We start from the raw sequence: 20,001 nt of genomic DNA, 5'->3' as shown, positions 1-20,001 counted from the left end.
TGTGTGATACCTTGAACTGAATCAGGCTTAGCCTGGCGCACGAGGACGACGAGTTTACCCTGTTTAGGGCATCTGCCCACATCCCCTCCTCAATCTCCTCCCCGAGCTCTTCTTCCCATTTCCCTTTTAGTTCGTCCATCATAGTCTCCCCTTCGTCTCTCATTTCCCTATATATATCCGACACCTTACCGTCCCCCACCCATTTCTTTGAGATGACTCTGTCCTGCACCTCTTGTGTCGGGAGCTGCGGGAATTCCCTCACCTGTTGCCTCGCAAAAGCCCTCAATTGCATGTACCTGAATGCATTCCCTTGGGGCAACCCATATTTCTCGGTCAGCGCTCCCAGACTCGCAAACTTCCCATCCACAAATAGATCTTTCAATTGCGTTATACCTGCTCTTTGCCACATTCCATATCCCCAATCCATTCCCCCCGGGGCAAACCTATGGTTGTTTCTTATCGGGGACCCCCCCAGTGCTCCGGTCTTTCCCCTATGTCGTCTCCACTGTCCCCAAATCTTCAGTGTAGCTACCACCACCGGACTCGTGGTATAGTTCCTTGGTGAGAACGGCAATGGGGCTGTCACCATAGCCTGCAGGCTGGTCCCCCGACAGGACGCCCTCTCTAATCTCTTCCACGCCGCTCCTTCCTCCTCTCCCATCCACTTACTCACCATTGAAATATTAGCGGCCCAATAATACTCACTTAGGCTCGGTAGTGCCAGCCCCCCCTATCCCTACTACGCTGTAAGAATCCCTTCCTCACTCTCGGAGTCTTCCCGGCCCAAACAAAACCCATGATACTCTTTTCTATCCTTTTGAAAAAAGCCTTCGTGATCACCACCGGGAGACACTGAAACACAAAGAGGAATCTCGGGAGGACCACCATCTTAACCGCCTGCACCCTCCCTGCCATTGACAATGCTACCATATCCCATCTCTTGAAATCTTCCTCCATCTGTTCCACCAACCGCGTCAAATTTAGCCTGTGCAATGTGCCCCAATTCTTAGCTATCTGGATCCCCAGGTAACGAAAGTCTCTTGTTACCTTCCTCAACGGTAGGTCTTCTATTTCTCTACTCTGCTCCCCTGGATGCACCACAAACAGCTCACTCTTCCCCATGTTCAATTTATACCCTGAAAAATCCCCAAACTCCCCAAGTATCCGCATTATTTCTGGCATCCCCTCCGCTGGATCCGCCACATATAGTAGCAGATCATCCGCATATAAAGATACCCGGTGTTCTTCTCCTCCCCTAAGTATTCCCCTCCATCCCTTGGAACCTCTCAGCGCTATCGCCAGGGGCTCAATCGCCAGTGCAAACAGTAATGGGGACAGAGGACATCCCTGCCTTGTCCCTCTATGGAGCCGAAAATATGCCGATCCCCGTCCATTCGTGACCACACTCGCCACTGGGGCCCTATACAACAGCTGCACCCATCTAACATACCCCTCTCCGAACCCAAATCTCCTCAACACCTCCCACAGATAATCCCACTCCACTCTATCAAATGCTTTCTCGGCATCCATCGCCACTACTATCTCCGTTTCACCCTCTGGTGGGGCCATCATCATTACCCCTAACAACCTCCGTATGTTCGTGTTCAGCTGTCTCCCCTTCACAAACCCAGTTTGGTCCTCATGAACCACCCCCGGGACACATTCCTCTATTCTCATTGCCATTACCTTGGCCAAGACCTTGGCATCTACATTGAGGAGGGAGATTGGTCTGTAGGACCCGCATTGTAGCGGATCCTTTTCCTTCTTTAAAAGAAGCGATATCGTTGCTTCTGACATAGTCGGGGGCAGTTGTCCCCTTTCCTTTGCCTCGTTAAAGGTCCTCGTCAGTAGCGGGGCGAGCAAGTCCAAATATTTTCTGTAAAATTCAACTGGGAATCCGTCCGGTCCCGGGGCCTTTCCCGTCTGCATGTTCCTAATTCCTTTCACCACTTCTTCTACCGTGATCTGTGCTCCCAATCCCATCCTTTCCTGCTCTTCCACCTTGGGAATTTCCAGCCGATCCAAAAACTCCATCATTCTCTCCCTCCCATCCGGGGGTTGAGCTTCATACAATTTTTTATAAAATGTCTTAAACACTTCATTCACTCTCTCCGCTCCCCGCTCCGTCTCTCCATCTTCGTCTCTCACCCCCCCTATTTCCCTCGCTGCTCCCCTTTTCCTCAATTGGTGTGCCAGCAATCTGCTCGCCTTCTCTCCATATTCATACTGTACACCCTGCGCCTTCCTCCATTGTGCCTCTGCAGTGCCTGTGGTCAGCAAGTCAAATTCCACATGCAGCCTTTGCCTTTCCCTATACAGTCCCTCCTCCGGTGCTTCCGCATACTGTCTGTCCACCCTCAAAAGTTCTTGCAACAACCGCTCCCGTTCCTTACTCTCCTGCTTCCCTTTATGTGTCCTTATTGATATCAGCTCCCCCCTAACCACCGCCTTCAACGCCTCCCAGACCACTCCCACCTGAACCTCCCCATTGTCATTGAGTTCCAAGTACTTTTCAATGCATCCCCTCACCCTTAAGCACACCCCCTCATCCGCCATTAGTCCCATGTCCATTCTCCAGGGTGGACGCCCTCTTGTTTCCTCCCCTATCTCCAAGTCTACCCAGTGTGGGGCATGATCCGAAATGGCTATAGCCATATATTCCGTTCCCCTCACCCTCGGGATCAATGCCCTACCCAACACAAAAAAGTCTATGCGTGAATAGACTTTATGGACATAGGAGAAAAACGAGAACTCCTTACTCCTAGGTCTACTGAATCTCCACGGGTCCACCCCTTCCATCTGCTCCATAAAATCCTTAAGCACCTTGGCTGCTGCCGGCCTCCTACCAGTCCTGGACTTCGACCTATCCAGCCTTGGTTCCAACACCGTGTTAAAGTCTCCCCCCATTATCAGCTTTCCGGTCTCTCGGTCTGGGATGCGTCCTAGCATTCGCCTCATAAAATTGGCATCGTCCCAATTCGGGGCATACACGTTTACCAACACCACCATCTCTCCCTGTAATTTGCCACTCACCATCACGTATCTGCCCCCGTTATCCGCCACTATAGTCTTTGCCTCGAACATTACCCGCTTCCCCACTAATATAGCCACCCCCCTGTTTTTCGCATCCAGCCCCGAATGGAACACCTGCCCTACCCATCCTTTACGCAGCCTAACCTGATCTATCAGTTTCAGGTGCGTTTCCTGTAACATGACCACATCTGCTTTAAGTTTCTTAAGGTGTGCGAGTACTCGTGCCCTCTTTATCGGCCCGTTAAGCCCCCTCACGTTCCACGTGATCAGCCGAGTTGGGGGGCTTCCCACCCCCCCCCCCCCCTTGCCGGTTAGCCATCATCTTTTTCCAGCTTCTCGCCCAGTTCCCACGCAGCTGTATTTCTCCCAGACGGTGCCCCCCCGCCCATCCTTTCCCGTACCCACTCCCCCCTTTCCCCAGCAGCAGCAACCCAGTAATTCCCCCCTCCCCCCCCCCCCCCCCCCCCCGCTAGACCCCCCGCTAGCGTAATTACTCCCCCCATGTTGCTCCCAGAAGTCAGCAAACTCTGGCTGACCTCGGCTTCCCCCCGTGATCACGGCTCGCCCCGTGCGGCGCCCCCTCCTTCCTGCTTCTCTATTCCCGCCATAATTATCATAGCGCGGGAACCAAGCCCGCGCCTCTCCCTCGGCCCCGCCTCCCATGGCCAACGCCCCATCTCCTCTCCCTCCCCACCTCCCCCCATCACCACCTGTGGGAGAAAGAAAAGTTACCATACCGCAGGATTAATCATACAATCCCTCTTCGCCCCCCCCCCCACTCGTCCCACCACTTTGTCCAAACGTTCATTTTCGTAGTCCAATCATTCCAATTTTTCTTCTACAATAAAAGTCCACGCTTCATCCGCCGTCTCAAAGTAGTGGTGCCTCCCTTGATATGTGACCCACAGTCTTGCCGGTTGCAGCATTCCAAACTTTATCTTTTTTTTGTGAAGTACCGCTTTGGCCCGATTAAAGCTCGCCCTCCTTCTCGCCACCTCCGCACTCCAATCTTGATAGACGCGGATCACCGCGTTCTCCCATTTACTACACCGAGTTTTCTTCGCCCATCTAAGGACCATTTCTCTATCCTTAAAACGGAGAAATCTCACCACTATGGCTCTGGGAGCTTCTCCTGCTCTCGATCCTCGCACCATAACTCGGTATGCTCCCTCCACCTCCAACGGACCCGTCGGGGCCTCCACTCCCATTAACGAGTGCAGCATCGTGCTCACATATGCCCCGACGTCCGCCCCCTCCACACCTTCAGGAAGGCCAAGAATCCTCAAGTTGTTCCTCCTTGCGTTATTTTCCAGTGCCTCCAACCTCTCCACAGATCGTTTCTGGTGTGCCTCCTGTATCTCCGACTTCACCACCAGGCCCTGTATATCGTTTTCATTCTCTGCTGCTTTCGCCTTCACGACCCGAAGCTCCTGCTCCTGGGTCTTTTGTTCCTCTTTCAGCCCTTCAATCGCCTGTAATATCGGGGCCAACAACTCTTTCTTCATTTCCTTTTTTATCTCCTCCACGCAGCGTTTCAAAAACTCTTGTTGTTCAGGGCCCCATATGAAACTGCCACCTTCCGACGCCATCTTGGTTTCTGCTTGCCTTCCTTGCCGTTGTTCCAAAGGATCCGCTGCAATCCGGCCACTTTCCTCTCCTTTTTCCATCCGTGTCCAGGGGGAACACCCTTCTGGTTTACCGCACGGTGTTTTCAACCGTTAAAATTGCCGTTGGGGCTCCTATCAAGAGCCCAAAAGTCCGTTTCACAGGGAGCTGCCGAAACATGCGACTCAGCTGGTCATCGCCGCACCCGGAAGTCTCACTGTCGCTCCTTTCCATCCACACCCGGGGGGACTCCTTCCTTTGTCACCTCACACTGGGTTTGGCCGCAAAAAATTTCCGTTGGGGCTCCCAATAAGAGCCCAAAAGTCCGTTGAAACGGGAGGTGCCGAAACGTGCGGCTTAGCTGGTCATCGCCGCAACCGGAAGTCATGGCCCCCTCTTCATTGTTAACCATCCTACCAATCTTAGGGTGGCACAGTGGCTCAGTGGTTAGCACTGCTGCCTCACGACAGCAGGAACCCAGGTTCGATCCCGGGTCATTGTCCGTGTGGAGTTTACACATTCTCCCCGTATCTGCGTGGGTCTCGCACCCACAACCCAAAGATGTGTAGGATAGGTGGATTGGCCGTGCTAAATTACCCCTTAATTGAAAAAAATGAATTGGACACTCTAAATTTAGGGGGAAAAATCCTCCAATCTTGATGTCCCCTGCAAACATACTTATTATTCCCCCACTTTCTCATCTATATCATTTCTGTGTATAAGGGACCCAGCACTGATCCCTTTGGTATGCCGCTGGACACTGGCCTCCAGTTACTCGAACAGCCTTCGACCACCACCCTTTGTGTCCTATTACTAAGCCAGTTTTGGATCAATCTCGGCAAGTTTCCTTGAATTTCGTGTGCTTCAACCTTCTCAATACGTCTCCCTGCACTTCCTTCAGCTACACACTCAGTCACTTTCTATAATTCTATAACGTTTGTTAGGTATGACCTCCCTCTGACAAAGTCATACTGACTATCTCTAACCAACCCATGCCTTTCCAAGTGGAGATTAGCTCTCTCCAATAGTTTCCCTACCACTCAGGTGAAACGCACTGGTTCGTAATTCCTTGGTTAATCTCTACCACCCTTCTTGCTTTCCAGTTCTCTGGCACTTCCCCTGTGGTCAGAGAGGAATTAAAAACTTGCATCAGAGCCCCTGCAATTTCATGCCCCACCTCCCACAACAGCCTGGGATGCAATTCATCCGGACCTGGGGATTTGTCTATTTTTAAGGCCGCCAAAGCCTCCAATGCATCCTCACTTCCTATGTCAAGCTGCTTAAAGTCCTCGCAGTCTCATTTCCTGAATTCTGTACCTACGTCCTCCTGAGTGAAGACTGATGAGTATTAATTTAACACCCTAGCAATGTCCTGCAGCTTTACACACCAATTGCCCCCTTGGTGTCTAATGGGCCCTACTCTTTCCCTGGTTATCCTTTTCCCTTTAATGTATTTATAGAATATCTTGGGGTTCTCCGTAATATTATTCACAAGTCCTTTTTCATGCCCTCTTTTTGCTTCTAATTGCTTTCTATATTTCTCTAGGACCGCAGTTGAATTTCTCCCTTTAGGCTTGGTTAAAGCCTTTCTTCTCTTCCTTATCCAGTCCTGGATTATCTTAGACATCCAGAGTTCCCTGAACTTATTGCTCTTAAATTTCCCCCTATAGGGACCAGGTTGGCCCTGTACTCTGCCTGTTTCCTTTTTGATGCCCTCCACTGCTCTGCTAGAGATTTTCCCACAAGAAGTCAAATTTGACCAAATCCTGCCTTATTTTAGTAAAATCTGACTTGCTCTAATCCTGGACCATCTTTTGCAGGTCATCTTTTTCCTTGTTCTATAATAAACTTGAACCGCTCCGTGTTGTGGTCGCTACCACGAAAATGCTCCCCCACTGTTGCATTGAACACTTGTCTGGCTTCGTTTCTCAGAACCAGATGCAGAACTGCACCATCTATTGTTGGGCCTTCTACGTATTGATATAACAATTACCCTGAATAAATTTCAAGAAATCCACCCCCTCTAACCCCTTTACACTATGACTATCCTAACTTATGTTGGGGAAGTTGAAATCCCCTCGTATAATTACTTTATTATTATTCTTACACACACCAGTGAATTTTCTACAGTTCTGCTCCTCTATTTCCCACTGACTCTTTTGGGGCCTATAATACACTCCCAGTAATGTGGCTGCTCCTTTTATATTCCTAAATTCTATCCACAAAGCCTCGTTTGAAGACCCTTCCAAGATATCATCTCTCCTCATTGTCGTAATTGATTCCTTAATTAACAGTGCAACACCCTTTTTACATCCTTAAAGATCTTATACCCCGGAATGTTAAGCTGCGAGTCCTTCCCTTCCCGTGACTTTCTCTGTGATGGCAACAGTGTCACAATTCCATGTGTGATTCCACGCCCTTAACTCCTCAGTCTTACCTATTACACTCATAGCATTAAAGTAAAGACCATCCATTCTCCTCGTGTCTGCATGTTTCGCATCCACAACTTAAAGTGTCGGGTAGGTGGATTGGCCACGCTAAATTGCCCCCTTAATTGGAATTTTTTTTAAAAACAAGTAAAGAACATCCAGTCTTGTCTTACTCTCTCGACATTCAACGTAACTGAATTCAGTCTGACTTGCTTCCTTTACTATAGTATGATGTGTCCCTGTTTTACCAATACTCTGTGTCTCCTCCCCCTCATACATGAGTTTGGCATCAATGATCTGTCACAGCTGTCAATGGATGGGCTCAATGTTTATGACCTTGTGCAGTGCAGAAAACTGAGAATAAGTTGTTGAATGTGGAAAAATCACCCATCAATTATCCTCTAGTCCACTAGTCAACCTGGCTGAACCCTGCACTCAATGTATCTCAGTCAATGAACTGTAAGGCAAGATTATCAACATGTTTGCATTGCAGTTGCTTGTGGATGCGGGCCATTTGGTGTTCATTGTGACAATGAAGAAGTGAAAAAGTTCCCATTCAGTTTGCATCTTTCAGCAGGGAACCAGACAGTTTAGACACCTTAAACTTTGCATTGGAAGGAGAGCCAATATACGAGCATTGATAGACTGTTATAAACTTGCTGCCACATGAAGGTTTTAAACTTGCATTTGCCAGTACTTCCAAAGAACAATACAGCACAGGAACAGACCCTTTGACCCTCCAAGCCTGGACCGGTCATGATACCACCCTTGGCCAAAACCCTCAGCAAATCCTTGTGCCGTATTCCTCTATACCCATCCTATCCATGTATTTGTCAAGATGCTTTTTGAATGCCGTTAATGTATCTGCTTCCCCAATCTCATCTGGCACGCGTTCCAGACACTCACCACCCTCTGCGTAAAAAAACTGCCTCACGCATCTCCTCTAAACTTTGCCCCACGGACATTAAATCTATGCCCCTTGGTGACTGAATACTCCACCCTGGGAAAGAGTGCCTGCCCATCCACACTATCCATGCCCCTCATAATCTTGTAGACCTCTATCAGGTCACCCCTCAACCTCCATCTTTCTAATGAAAACAGTCCGAGTCTATTCAGCCTCTCCGCATAGCTAACACCCTCCAAACCAGGCAATATTCTGGTAAACCTCCTCTACGCCCTTTCCAAAGCCTCCACATCCTTCTGGTAGTGTGGCGACCAGAATTGTGCGCAATATTTCAAGTACAACTGTAGCATGACTTGCCAGTTTTTATACTTGATGCCCTGTCAAATTAAGGCAAGCATTCCGTATGCTTTCTTGACTACCTTGTCCACTTGTGTTGCCACTTTCAAAGATCTGTGGACCTGCAAGCCCAGATCTCTGACTTTCTATATTCCTAAGAGTTTTGCCATTTATGGTATATCTCCCCTCTGTGTTAGACCTACCAAAATGCATTACCTCACATTTGTCTGGATTAAACTCCATTTGCCACATCTCTGCCCAAGTCTCCAACCTATCTATGTATGTCCTGCATATAACCTACATGGGTTTTGCATCCTGATTTGCATTGGCACGATAAAGCCATACCTCATGAAATTATTTTTATGCTGCTTTGTTCCCGATTTCAGTGTCTTAATGAGTTGTTCACCGGAGGCCCTGGAGCTCTGGATGCAGCTCACACCAGCACTGCTTTGTTCTGCCATGGACTATCTTGAGAAGCTCTCTCCAGCAGATTCAGTTGTACGATCCTGGCCTGTTTGTGTCTCTGGCCCACTTTTCCTTACAAAATAATCCATCTTCAGTTCACACAGTCCTGTTGCTTACTTGCTGGCAGCTACAAAATCTCCTCCATGATTTTACACCCGAAGCACAGATGTACAGGTTGCGTGGCATCAGTGTACGTGTCGGGCACATGGCCTTCTCTCTGCCACTGCCTCTGGTTGCGGCCGGCATTCATTTGTTACTTTGAAATTTTATTTCCAATATCTGATTTTTCCAATTTTATGACTTTTTAACTACTGAAAATTAAAACAATTTCAGTTGAACATGCACATCCTTACATTAACATATAAACTTTGTTTTAAATTTATACCCATTTCTTTAGAAATGTAAACAATTATAGAAAAAAGTACAATCCTGTTTTTACTTTACAAACTATGGCTTTAGGGGAGAAAAGGTAACTTGTGAAACACGCACAATGACGCAATATTTCTTACTGGTTCCACTGCATTGCACATCCAAACACCCAAGTCATGGGTGGCATGGTGGCACAGTGGTTAGCACTGCTGCCGCACAGCTCTAAGGACCCGGGTTCAATTCCGGTCTTGGGTGACTGTGGAGTTTGTACTTTCTCCCCGTGTCTGCGTGGGTTTCCTCCGGGTGCTGCGGTTTCCTCCCACAGTCTAAAGATGTGCAGGTTAGGTGGATTGGCAATGCAAAATTGCCCTTAGTGTCCAAAAAAGATTAGGTGGAATTACTGGGTTACAGAGACAGGGAAGTAGGGTGCTCTTTCCAAGAGCCGGTGCAGACTCGATGGGCTGAATGCTCTCCTTCTGCGCTGTAAATTCTATGATTCTGTGATCTCCTCTATTCTCACCAAGAGCACTGACCTCCTGGTTTCCATAGAGTGGCGACACAAAATGATGACTGTGTAAGCTTCTTCCAGTGTTGACATGTGTCAGCCGTATTGACTGGCCTTGTTTGATCATATTCCTGGCTGACAAACCTGGCCTGGCTTCCTTCTCACTGTCCAGTAGCTGCATCCACCTCAGTCACAGACTGCTGACCACTTCCCGACCAGTACTTCACGTTGTGGGCATGCAAGTGGACGTTGCGCCGACCGTTGAACAGCTTGACCATGGAATCGCAGGTTGCATACTGCTGCTCGGTGGCGGGGGACGAGCCAAGCAACACGCAGAGCACTAGCACCAGAGGGAAGCTCCGAGCTGGGTCCACCACTGTTTAGCATCGTGCGTCAGCGTGGATGCCCATCAGCCCCTGTCCCCAGCCCCCTGCACACGCGGGGTGACCAGCACACAGCCCAGCCTCGCGCCAACCTGCCTCTCAAACGCCGCAACCAGTCGGGGACTGCCCATGGCGGGCAATCTTTACAACCAGTCGTTGGCTTTAGGGATTTCTTCCTGCAATTGGGAACATCACAACCGATTGCTCCACGGCCCTCCCAACACCCGCCTGCGACCTGCCCTGAGTTTGAAAAACCCTGGTTTAAACTAAAGAGTGGAGGGAAGGGGTCATACAAGGGGTTGCGGTAAATCAAAGGGAGACAATGAGGTAATAGATCAGAGGAGCAATTTTGGTAATGTGTGGCAGGAAGGGACAGAGAGTACAAGCTTAAGAGCATATCTGCAGAAAATATCGATGAGTTCAAAAATGGTTCAAAGACAAAGTTAAAAGGCTCTGAATCTGAATGCTCATAGCATTTGTAACCAAATGGATGACATTCTAACTCTGGTAGAAATAAATATGTATGACCTGATAGCCGTTTCAGAGACATGGTTCAAGTTGACGAAGGCTTAAATATTGAAGGTAATTTGACATAAAATCTAGGAAGCTCAGAAAAGGTGGTGGGGTAGCTCTGTTAATTAAGGAAGACGTTAGTACGGTAGTGAGAGATGACCTCAGCTCAAAAAAGCAAAATGTCGAATCAGTTTGGGGAGAGATAAGAAATAGAAAAGGTAAGTCATTTGTGGGGTTAGTTTATAGGCCCCCTAACAGTAGTTACACAGTAGGACAGAGTATACAGGAAGAAATAAATGGAGCATGTAATAAAGATACTACATTAATCATTAATCATGCGTGGCTTTAATCTACAAATAGATTGAGCAAATCAGATTGGTAAAGACAGCCTAGAGCATGGAGTTCATGGACTGTATTTGGGACAGTTCACTGGAACAGCTTGTTCTGGAGCCAGCCAGTTGGCAGGAAGAAAAGAAGTGCAATATTCTATTTAAATGGAGTGTGATTGCAGAACTCAGTGGCACGAAGGGCCCTGTTACATTGAAGTTAGGGTGCAGATACAGCAAGCAATTAGGAAGGCAAATGGAATACTGGCATTTATTGCAAAGGGGATGGAATATAAAAGTAGAGAAGTTTTACTGCAGGTGTCTAAGGCCTTGGTGAGACCACATCTGGAATACTGTGTACAGTTTTGGTCGCCTTATTTGATAAAAAATTTAATTGCATTAGAGGCACTACCATCCAGGACACTGCAGCCTGCTTGATTGACACCCCATCTGCAAACACCGCTGATGCACAGTAGCAGCCGTGTGTACCTTCTACAAGATCCACTGCAAGAACTCCCCAAAGCTTCTTGGGCAGGACCTTCCAAATCCACGACCACTGCCATCCAGAAGGACAAGGACAGCAGACACATAGGAACACCATGAGCTGGAAGTTCCACTTCAAGCCGCTCCCCATCCTGACTTGGAAATATATGGCCTGCAATTCTTTCACTGTCACTGGGTCAAAATCCTGGAGCTCCCTCCGTAACAGCACAGTGGGTGTACCCACATCACATGGACTGCAGCGGTTCAAGAAGTAGCTCACCACCACCTTCTCCAGGGCAGTTGGGAATTGGCAGTAAATGCTGGCCTAACCAGCGATGTCCATATCCCATGAATGATTTTTTAAAAAAGTACAACAAAAGTTCACTTGACTAATTTCTGGGATGCGGTACTTATTTTATGAAGAAAGGTTAAACAGGTTGGCCTCTAGCCATTGGAGTTTAGAAAAATGAGAGGTGATCTAATTGAATCATATAAGATCATGAAGGGATTTGATAGGATAGATACCACATGGGTATTTCCACTTGTGAGAGAGACTAAAACTAGGGGACAGCGTAAGAATAAGAGGTCTACCGTTTACAATGGAAATTATGACTTTATATTTTCTCTGAGGGTTGTTAGTATGTGGAATTCTCTTCCAAAGAAAGCTGTGGAGATGGGTCATTGAGTTTATTCAAGGCAGATTAGAGTTTTGATTGACAAGGGGGCAGACAGCAAAGTGGAGTAGAGCCACAGCGAGATGAGCTGTAATCTTTTTGAATGGTGGAGCAGGCTCGAAGGGCTGAATGGCCTCATCTCACTCCTAAGTCTTGTGTTCCTGATGACAAAGCAGAAGTGAATTAACACTGCTTGTCAAACCCAATGCAAAGAGAAGCTATTTAAAAGAAAAAGGTGAAGCTTTGCAGAAAATTGAGGAGTAAATTGTGCATGAGGTGGAAGAACGCGAGCAGCACAGCATGCAAAACACACACTGCCTCTGCAGATACTGAAACGCAGATTGTAAGTTCAAGGAAATAACGCAGGATGGAATTTGATATTTTCCTCTGGCAGAATGGTGTTTTAAAAAATTTTCTTTTAACGAGTAAATAGACTGGAGACCTCATTAGCATTTTTAATGGAACACAAACATTGTACAGTGCAATGTGTCCTTATGAGAAATTGAGGTTATTGGATAATTGACGCACAGTGCAACGTTCCAAAGCTACAAATGCCAGTGTTTCTGATGTATTTGAAAGAAATTTGGTCAAATTCCGTCCTGCTTTATTTCCTTGAACTTACAATTTGGTCTTGGAATTTTATTTTACTCAAGGTGCAGAAACTCTGCCTGTGGTTTTTGCTGATGTGGATGTCTATGGTTAGACAGAACATTTCCCTGAAAAAATCTAGCAGCAATAGCCTAGGTTTGCACTTTCGGAGCTCTCTATTTGCCACAACGTTGCTACAGCTACTAATTTGCACCCTCGCCTCCGCCTTTGATGCCCCTCCATCACCTTTGCCCTTCTCCCTCCCTGGTATGGCCGTCCTCTCCATTCCCTTCAGTTGATGGAGCACAAATTGGAGAGGGTATGACTGACTAACTTAGCCATCCACCACGAGAACAGGCTGGACCACATAAACACTGTTGGATCTTCCTAATCTAAAACTGCTCACTATTCCAGGATCATTCCTGGAATGCAGGCATAACTTCAGCTTTTTTTCTCTACTACAAATCGTATTAAACTCTTCTCCTCTGCCAGCTCCACCCTCCCCCTAACAATAAATATCGGGAGCTCATGGACTCAGCTGCCTCTGTCACATCCCTCTCTTCCACTAACTCATCTGGCCAGACTTCCTCTTACGTTCCACATTACCTTAATCCTGAACTCTCTTTCTCTCCTACCTCCCCATATGCCCTCTCCAACCTCATCTTTCCCATGGGTCCTAAATGCTCCCTTGGCCCTGCTTGCACAAAATTGCTGATCACCCAATCTCCTCACCTGGACCCCACATTAACTAATGCTATAAACGGTTCTCACCTTCAAGTCTTGGCATCACCTCCTCAAACCCTTGACCCACCATCCTTGAAAACTACTGTCCCATCTTCAACCTCCCTTTCGTCTCCAGTCAATGAACGTGTTGTTGCCTCCCAAATCTATGCCTACGTTTTCCAGAACTCTGTGTTCAAAACTCTCCGATCAGGTTTCCGCCCTGCCACAGTACGAAAGCAGCTCTTTTCAAAATTGCATGTGATAACTATCCCATGCGAGGGTTACATATAAATTGTTGTCTAGGATGCAAGTAGCCCTGTGTAACATCTTTACTTCGTCTGTGCTTCATTGCACAGAATGTCTGGGTTTTGGCATAATTATGCTTTAGATTCAATAGCATTGTTATACAGATAAAGCTTCAGACTGGCCACTATGGGCGGCACGCTAGCACAGTAGTTGGCACTGTTGCTTCACAGCTCCAGGGACCCAGGTTTGATTCCTGACTTGGACCACTGTCTGTGCAGGGTCTGCACGTTCTCCCCGTGTGTGCATGGGTTTCCTCCTAGTGCTCTGGTTTCCTCCCACAAGTCCCGAAAGACATGCTTGTTAGGTGAATTGGACATTCTGAATTCTCCGTCAGTGTACCCGAAATGGCGTCGGAATGTGATGATTAGGGGATTTTCACAGTAACTTCATTGCAGTGTTAATGTAAGCCTACTTGTGAAATTATTATTATTATGTGAAAATGATTCAAATTTTTATTTTAATGCCGCAAAATGCCTGTAATATGGTACTGTGCCGTCTCATTCAGTTTTTCTTTCTCTAGCAGTGAGAGGACAATGGATCTGGTGCTTGAAATGTGCAATACAAATGCAATCCACTGGTGTGGCATTTCTGGAAGACAGCTGGGAAAGTTGAGTCCAAATTCATCTCTACATCTTGCACTCAAGCTATTGGCTTCCTTGCAAGGTTTACAGGTAAATCCTATGACTAAAAAGAGCCGTCAAATACAGGGAACTTATATTATGAAATAGCCAAGACAAATTTGCTTTCTACGTTGCTCCAAACCTAGCTACCGACTCATCCCTCTCCCTGGCAAGTCCACCTGTTCACAACCTCAGTGTCACGTTTGATCCTGAGATGAGCTCATAACCTCATAATTGTGCCATCATTTAGACTGCCTATTCCCACCTTGATAACCGATCCTGGCTTTGCTTGTCTCAGCTCATTTGCTGTTTAAACCCTCATTTGTGCCTTTTTTACCTCTAGACATGTTTATTCCAGGCCACTGCTGGCGGTCTACAACGTTCTGCCCTCTTGTGAATTTGAGCTCATCCAAAACTCTGCTACCCCTGGCAATCCTGTGCTCGGTGACTTACATTTGCTTCCAGTCAAGCAATGTCTTGATTTAAAAATTCTCATCCTTGTTTTCGAATCCCTCCGAGCCCTTGCCCTTCCCTGTGATCCTCTACAATATCTGAACTCTTCTAATTCTAACCTCTTGTACAGCCCCTAATTTTAATCGCTTCACCGCTAGTGGCCGTACCTTCAGTTGCCTCGGCACCAATCTCTGGAATACAGCCCCTACACCTTTCCATCTCCACCACGCGCTTTCCTCCTTTAAGACATTCCTTAAAATCTACTTCATTGACCAAGCTTTTGGTCATCTTTCCTAATATCTCCTTAAATAACTCAGTATCGTACTTTGTTTTATAATGCTCCTGTGAAGCACGTTAGGATGCTTCATTATGTTAAAGGTTTGTATTATTTGTTGTTTTTTGGATGTTGAAAAATGTGGCTTACAGTCGTGAAGAATATACATTATGTCTGCTCATTTTTTTCCATTCATTTTGATATAAAATTGTGAACTGGCAAATGCACATGTCGCAACCTCGACCACAGTGCACAAGGGCTGAGGTTTACTTGGTTTTCAAAAACAATTTAATTGATCATTTTATAACCGCTTCTATTAATGTAGTCATGGCTTTTGGATCAGTTTCATTAAATGATGTTAGCAATGCAATTTGTAATCATGTTTTAAGTACAGTCATTTTGAAAGTTGGTTATTCATGATTTACAAAATTGAATGTTTGCAATATTTCCTAGATTTTTGCTGTTTTTATCTCTAATCTGTTATTTTCAGCACTGACCATGCATATGACATTGTGCTTTTCTTTTAATTTTGAAATTATTCCTGATGCTGGTTTTGACAAATGGAAAGTAAGATTTGTAATTATACAGCACCTTTCACAAACTCCGGACATCCCAAAGTGCTTTATAGCCAGTGAGGTACCTTTTAATATATTGTAATATAAAACATGTGCAGTCAGTTTATACAGTAAGTTCTTGCAAACCACATTGTGATAGCTCGATAATCTGTTTTGGTAATATTTATTGGGTGATATACATTGACCAGGACACCAGGGAGACCTGCCCTGCTGCTTGAAATAGTACTCAGGAGGGGACTTCCGGTGATGACGGGCGGGAGGCGGCCGCACAATGGAGAGCCCCCATTCGGCAACGGCATTTTTGCGTCTTTAAGCCCGGTCCCAGGGTCCACAGAGGCGGCAGAAGCAGGGAGAAGGCACGGAGGAGGCACAGTGAAGACACAGGAGGAAAAAAAGAACAAAGAAAAATGTCGAGGGTGAGCAAGAAAACGGCCGGGAAAAAAACAGCTGAAGGTCCGTCGGGGAGTGGAAAGGTCACCGCGGGGTCACCAAGGAAAATGGAGACTGGAGCACCAGGGAAGGCCGCACTGCTTACGGCTGAAGAAATAACTAAGGTGATGGCTGCGGAATTTGAAAAGCAGTTAGCGCAGATTGCGAAATGCATGGAGACGGTGAGGAAGGAGATGAGGGAGGTTTTGAGTGTGCCGGTGGAGGAGGCGGGTTCCCCGGTGAGGACGGAGGTGGCGAGCGCAGTGGCGGAGTTGCGAGAGCAAGGGGAGGCGCTGAAGGAAGTGGAGGAGACGTTATTGCAGCACGGTGATCAACTTGCCTCAATGGGGAAAGAGATGCGGAAGGTGAAGGATACTAACAAGGATCTGCGAGGAAAAATGGAAGACCTGTTGAGGATTGTGGGGCTGCCCGAAGGAGTTGAAGGACCGAAGCCGACTTGAGTATTTTGCCGCGACGTTGGCAAAACTATTGGGGGAGGGGGAGGATCCCTCCCGATATGAACTGGATCGGGCTCATCGGTCGTGGAGGCCTGTACCAAAGGCGAGTGAGCCGCCAAGGGCAGTGACTCTGTGCTTCCGTAGGTACAGTGTGAAGGAGAAGGTTCTGAGCTGGGCCAAGCAGAAGCGGGTGGTGCAGTGGGCTGGAGCTGGTATATGTGTATACCAGGACTTTATGGTGGAGCTGGCAAGGAGGCGGGCTGCCTTTAACCGGGTGAAGAGGGCACTGTACATTAGCAAGGTGCGGTGCGGCATTGTATATCCAGCAAGCTGAGGGTGACTTACAAGCTCAGGGACGTTTATTTTGGAACGGCTGAAGCAGCGGAGGAGTTTGCGAAAGCAGAAGGACTGTGGCAGAACTGACAAATTGAGGAATGGCCATGTGCCGATGTAACCTCATGACTGTATTTTCTTCTTTTTTGTATCACTGCGCGTGGGTATAGAGACTAAAGGAGTCAATGTGGTATATATTTGGACAAGGGAAGGGACGGGACTTTCACTCGAAATGAGGGTTCTTTGGGGTGTAGGTGGATATGCGGGGTTTGTGTGCTAAAAGGGGATCTTTGGGCTGTCCTAGGGCCGGGCAAGTGGGAAAGGGACCCAGGCGGGGGCCTCCTTGCTGGCCGGTTTAAGCCGGCCAGTGAACAGGAGTGAGGTGGGGGGAGAGGCTGCGGCCATCGGAGCCTGGCAGAACAGGGTCCGAGTGGTCTAGCCGGGGTGGAAAGTTGGGGGGGAAGGAACCGAGGTTGGGAGGAGGAGTTTTACAAGAGGAAGGGGGGGGGGCGGGCTGTGTAAGATTAAGGGTGAAGGGTGACTATGGGTAATCCCTGATTCCTTTTTGTCATTTGTTTATGTAAACATGCGGGTTGAGGTTTGGGGGTAGATGGGATCGTTGTTATTATGGGGACTGACATATCTTGCTGATTATTGTTTATTGTTGATGGATGTAAATGTGGGAGAAAATGTGAAAAAGGAGGAGAATAAAAAAAAATTAAAAAAAAAAGAAATAGTACTCAGGAATCATTTGCACCCACTTAAAGGCAGACAGAAGCCCTGGTTTAATGACAGATGGCACCTTTACCTGTGCAACGCTCCAGGGTCTGCCTTGGGCTGTTTGCCTCGATTTTGTGCTTGGGTCCATGGAGTGGAACCTGAGCCCATAATGTCAGACTCTGAGGCAAGAGTGCTACCACTGAGCCACAGCTAAGCACAGAAGCAAATACCCATGTATATATATTCCGAAAACTCTGGAATTGTGCCAGCTGTAAAGCAGAGCACTATGTGATAACTTTGAATATATTGCACCTGTCCCTCTTTGAATTTGCTTCCTGTTTAGCTCTTCATTGTTTCATTTAATAAAAAAGAACATGTTTTGTTTGCGGAATTAGGATAGCTCTGTATCACTTTTGTGACAATATGCATATAGTAAGAATAATGAAGGGTTAACAATTTACTGTAACGGCATCCAGCCACGAGATGCCGATCAAGCACATACATGTGGATCACATGATACTCTTGATTCGGGGAGAAGGTTGTTCGGCGAGGTAGAGAATAATCGTGTTATCAGGAGCTCTGTAAATAGAATCATAGTTTTAGTGAATCTGTAATCTTTTATATCTTAGCAAGCAAATCAAATCTATTTAGTTGTAGTGTAAATAAATTAGCTTTCTTCAAAACGTAGCTTGATGTTTTTTGTGAGACACTACACTTCGAAGCCATCCTCATTCCGAAAACGGAACATCACAGCTTTCACCTGTCACATACAAACAATGTGATATTTCTATGCAATTTGTGCTATTATGTTTGCAACCAAATGTGAACACTTCCCCTTTAACAATTTTGAACCAATGTTGCAGTTCCGTTCAGTGACACGCTACTTACATTTTGTCGATACTTCCTACAACTTAATTTTGTTCATTTCTCTTTTCAGAGCATTTCAGGATTGCGACTGATGGATACGTTTTTAAAAAGAACTTACGAGTACGATGATATTGCACAAGTATGTGTGGTCTTTGCACATCTGAATCCAGAAAGCTAGAAGCATCTTCTAGTCATGGTGTTCCTTTCCTGTGGTTAGCTGTGGACCAATGCCTCTGTTTTAATGATGTGACTGTCGTTTCACTATTGAAAAACTATCACCTTATTCATATAAACCAACACGTGAGGATTTTATAATTTTAAACGGTCTGTTGATACTACACCTGTTTGGGAAATGTTAACTTGGGATTGAGTCATTTGATGCTCCGGCCCTCACCTCTGGTACCGACTTTCAAATCCAATGCAGGTGGTGAGATGGTAGTATTCTCTGCTTACTGGCTGTGGAAATCTTGCATGAATGAAGTTTGGGCAGTCTCAAATCTATTTCTTATTGGACATGAACCCACGACACCAAACTGCAGTTTGCTACTAAATTAGTTGTCGTATTCAACGAGGCCAAGGAGTATGTGAAATGGAAAATTGTCACAAAAATGCAGAAATTGAGTGCATTTGTGAGAGTGGAGCTGAAGCATATTGTGGAGGCACTGTAGAGGGTGCTTCAGTCTGCATCTAATCATGCAAAACCTGATTGGGCGTGCTTCATATTGCCTGAGATGCAAAGTGGTCTATTCTGCAGCACCTAATGAGATTCACATTGATGAGCATTAAAATCCACAGAAGTTTTTTTTAAATATTTGTTCAGACGTGTTTTTAACTTCATGTACATGTAATAAAGCTTTAAATGTACTAACAAAATGGTCTCCAGTGTATGTTGCTTCTGAAAGAAATTGATAACATTGTTTCACAGTTAGAGTAACGGTGATTGTCATGACTAAAACTTTTTAATCATCGTTTCTTTTACTTTTATTCTTAGTAACATTGTATATTGAGGACAGATTCAAGTCATAACTGTCCATACCTAATTTGTGCTGGGAGCTTGGGCATGTTCTGTGTAGCTGGAAGTAACATGGAATATTACATTGGAATTTAAAACTTCATAAGACCTTTGAAAATGTTGAATTCCTTTCCCCTGATGTTTTCTCAACCGCCCTGCCTCCCTCGCCAGAAACCAGAGACCGAAGTTTGCGGAATTGCATTTTAACTTAATTTACCTATATATGAGGAATCTACCATTAGGGACTGACCTGATTTAGGGAGAACCAACATGGATTTGTAAAGAATGCATAATTTCTAACAAACCTAATTGAATTATTTGAGAAAATAACTAAAGTAGTGGACAGGTGGATTGCTATGCAAGTAGTTTATATGGACTTCCAGAAGGCATTCAATAAGGTTCTGCTGCGTAGAGGCAAATTATTGACTTGGTTAGGAGATTTGTTTAGGCAGTAGATTGGTTTAGGCAGTAGATAATGGAGAGTAAGATTATGTACTCAAATTGGAAGCAAATGACTAGCATTGTCCCACATGACCCGTGTCCTTCTTCCTCTGTGTGTTTCCCTTTGCCAAACTTCTCATTTGAGGTGATGTGGCGTTCCTCCATCTCCTCCGTTCT

General features: G+C 46.3%; 1 protein-coding gene across 10 annotated transcripts in view; it reads left to right on the top strand.

Moving 5' to 3' along the window:
• trappc13 (trafficking protein particle complex subunit 13) overlaps window positions 1-19,244 on the top strand; it is a 148,953-nt gene extending 129,709 nt beyond the window's left edge. For 6 of the 10 annotated variants that reach the window (XM_072496918.1, XM_072496916.1, XM_072496924.1 and 3 more), the window contains 2 exons: window positions 14,163-14,313; window positions 18,442-19,244. In XM_072496918.1, coding sequence (XP_072353019.1) covers window positions 14,163-14,313; window positions 18,442-18,549 — 259 coding nt within the window. In that variant the 3' untranslated portion in view covers window positions 18,550-19,244. The remainder of the gene's footprint in view (window positions 1-14,162; window positions 14,314-18,441) is intronic. The other 4 variants (XM_072496923.1, XM_072496919.1, XM_072496917.1 and 1 more) reach the window with 1 other exon arrangement.
• Window positions 19,245-20,001: the final 757 nt, after the last annotated feature.

Source organism: Scyliorhinus torazame, chromosome 3, assembly GCF_047496885.1.
Source record: "Scyliorhinus torazame isolate Kashiwa2021f chromosome 3, sScyTor2.1, whole genome shotgun sequence".
Lineage (NCBI taxonomy): Eukaryota > Metazoa > Chordata > Chondrichthyes > Carcharhiniformes > Scyliorhinidae > Scyliorhinus > Scyliorhinus torazame.
This window is presented reverse-complemented; position numbering and strand designations above follow the sequence as displayed.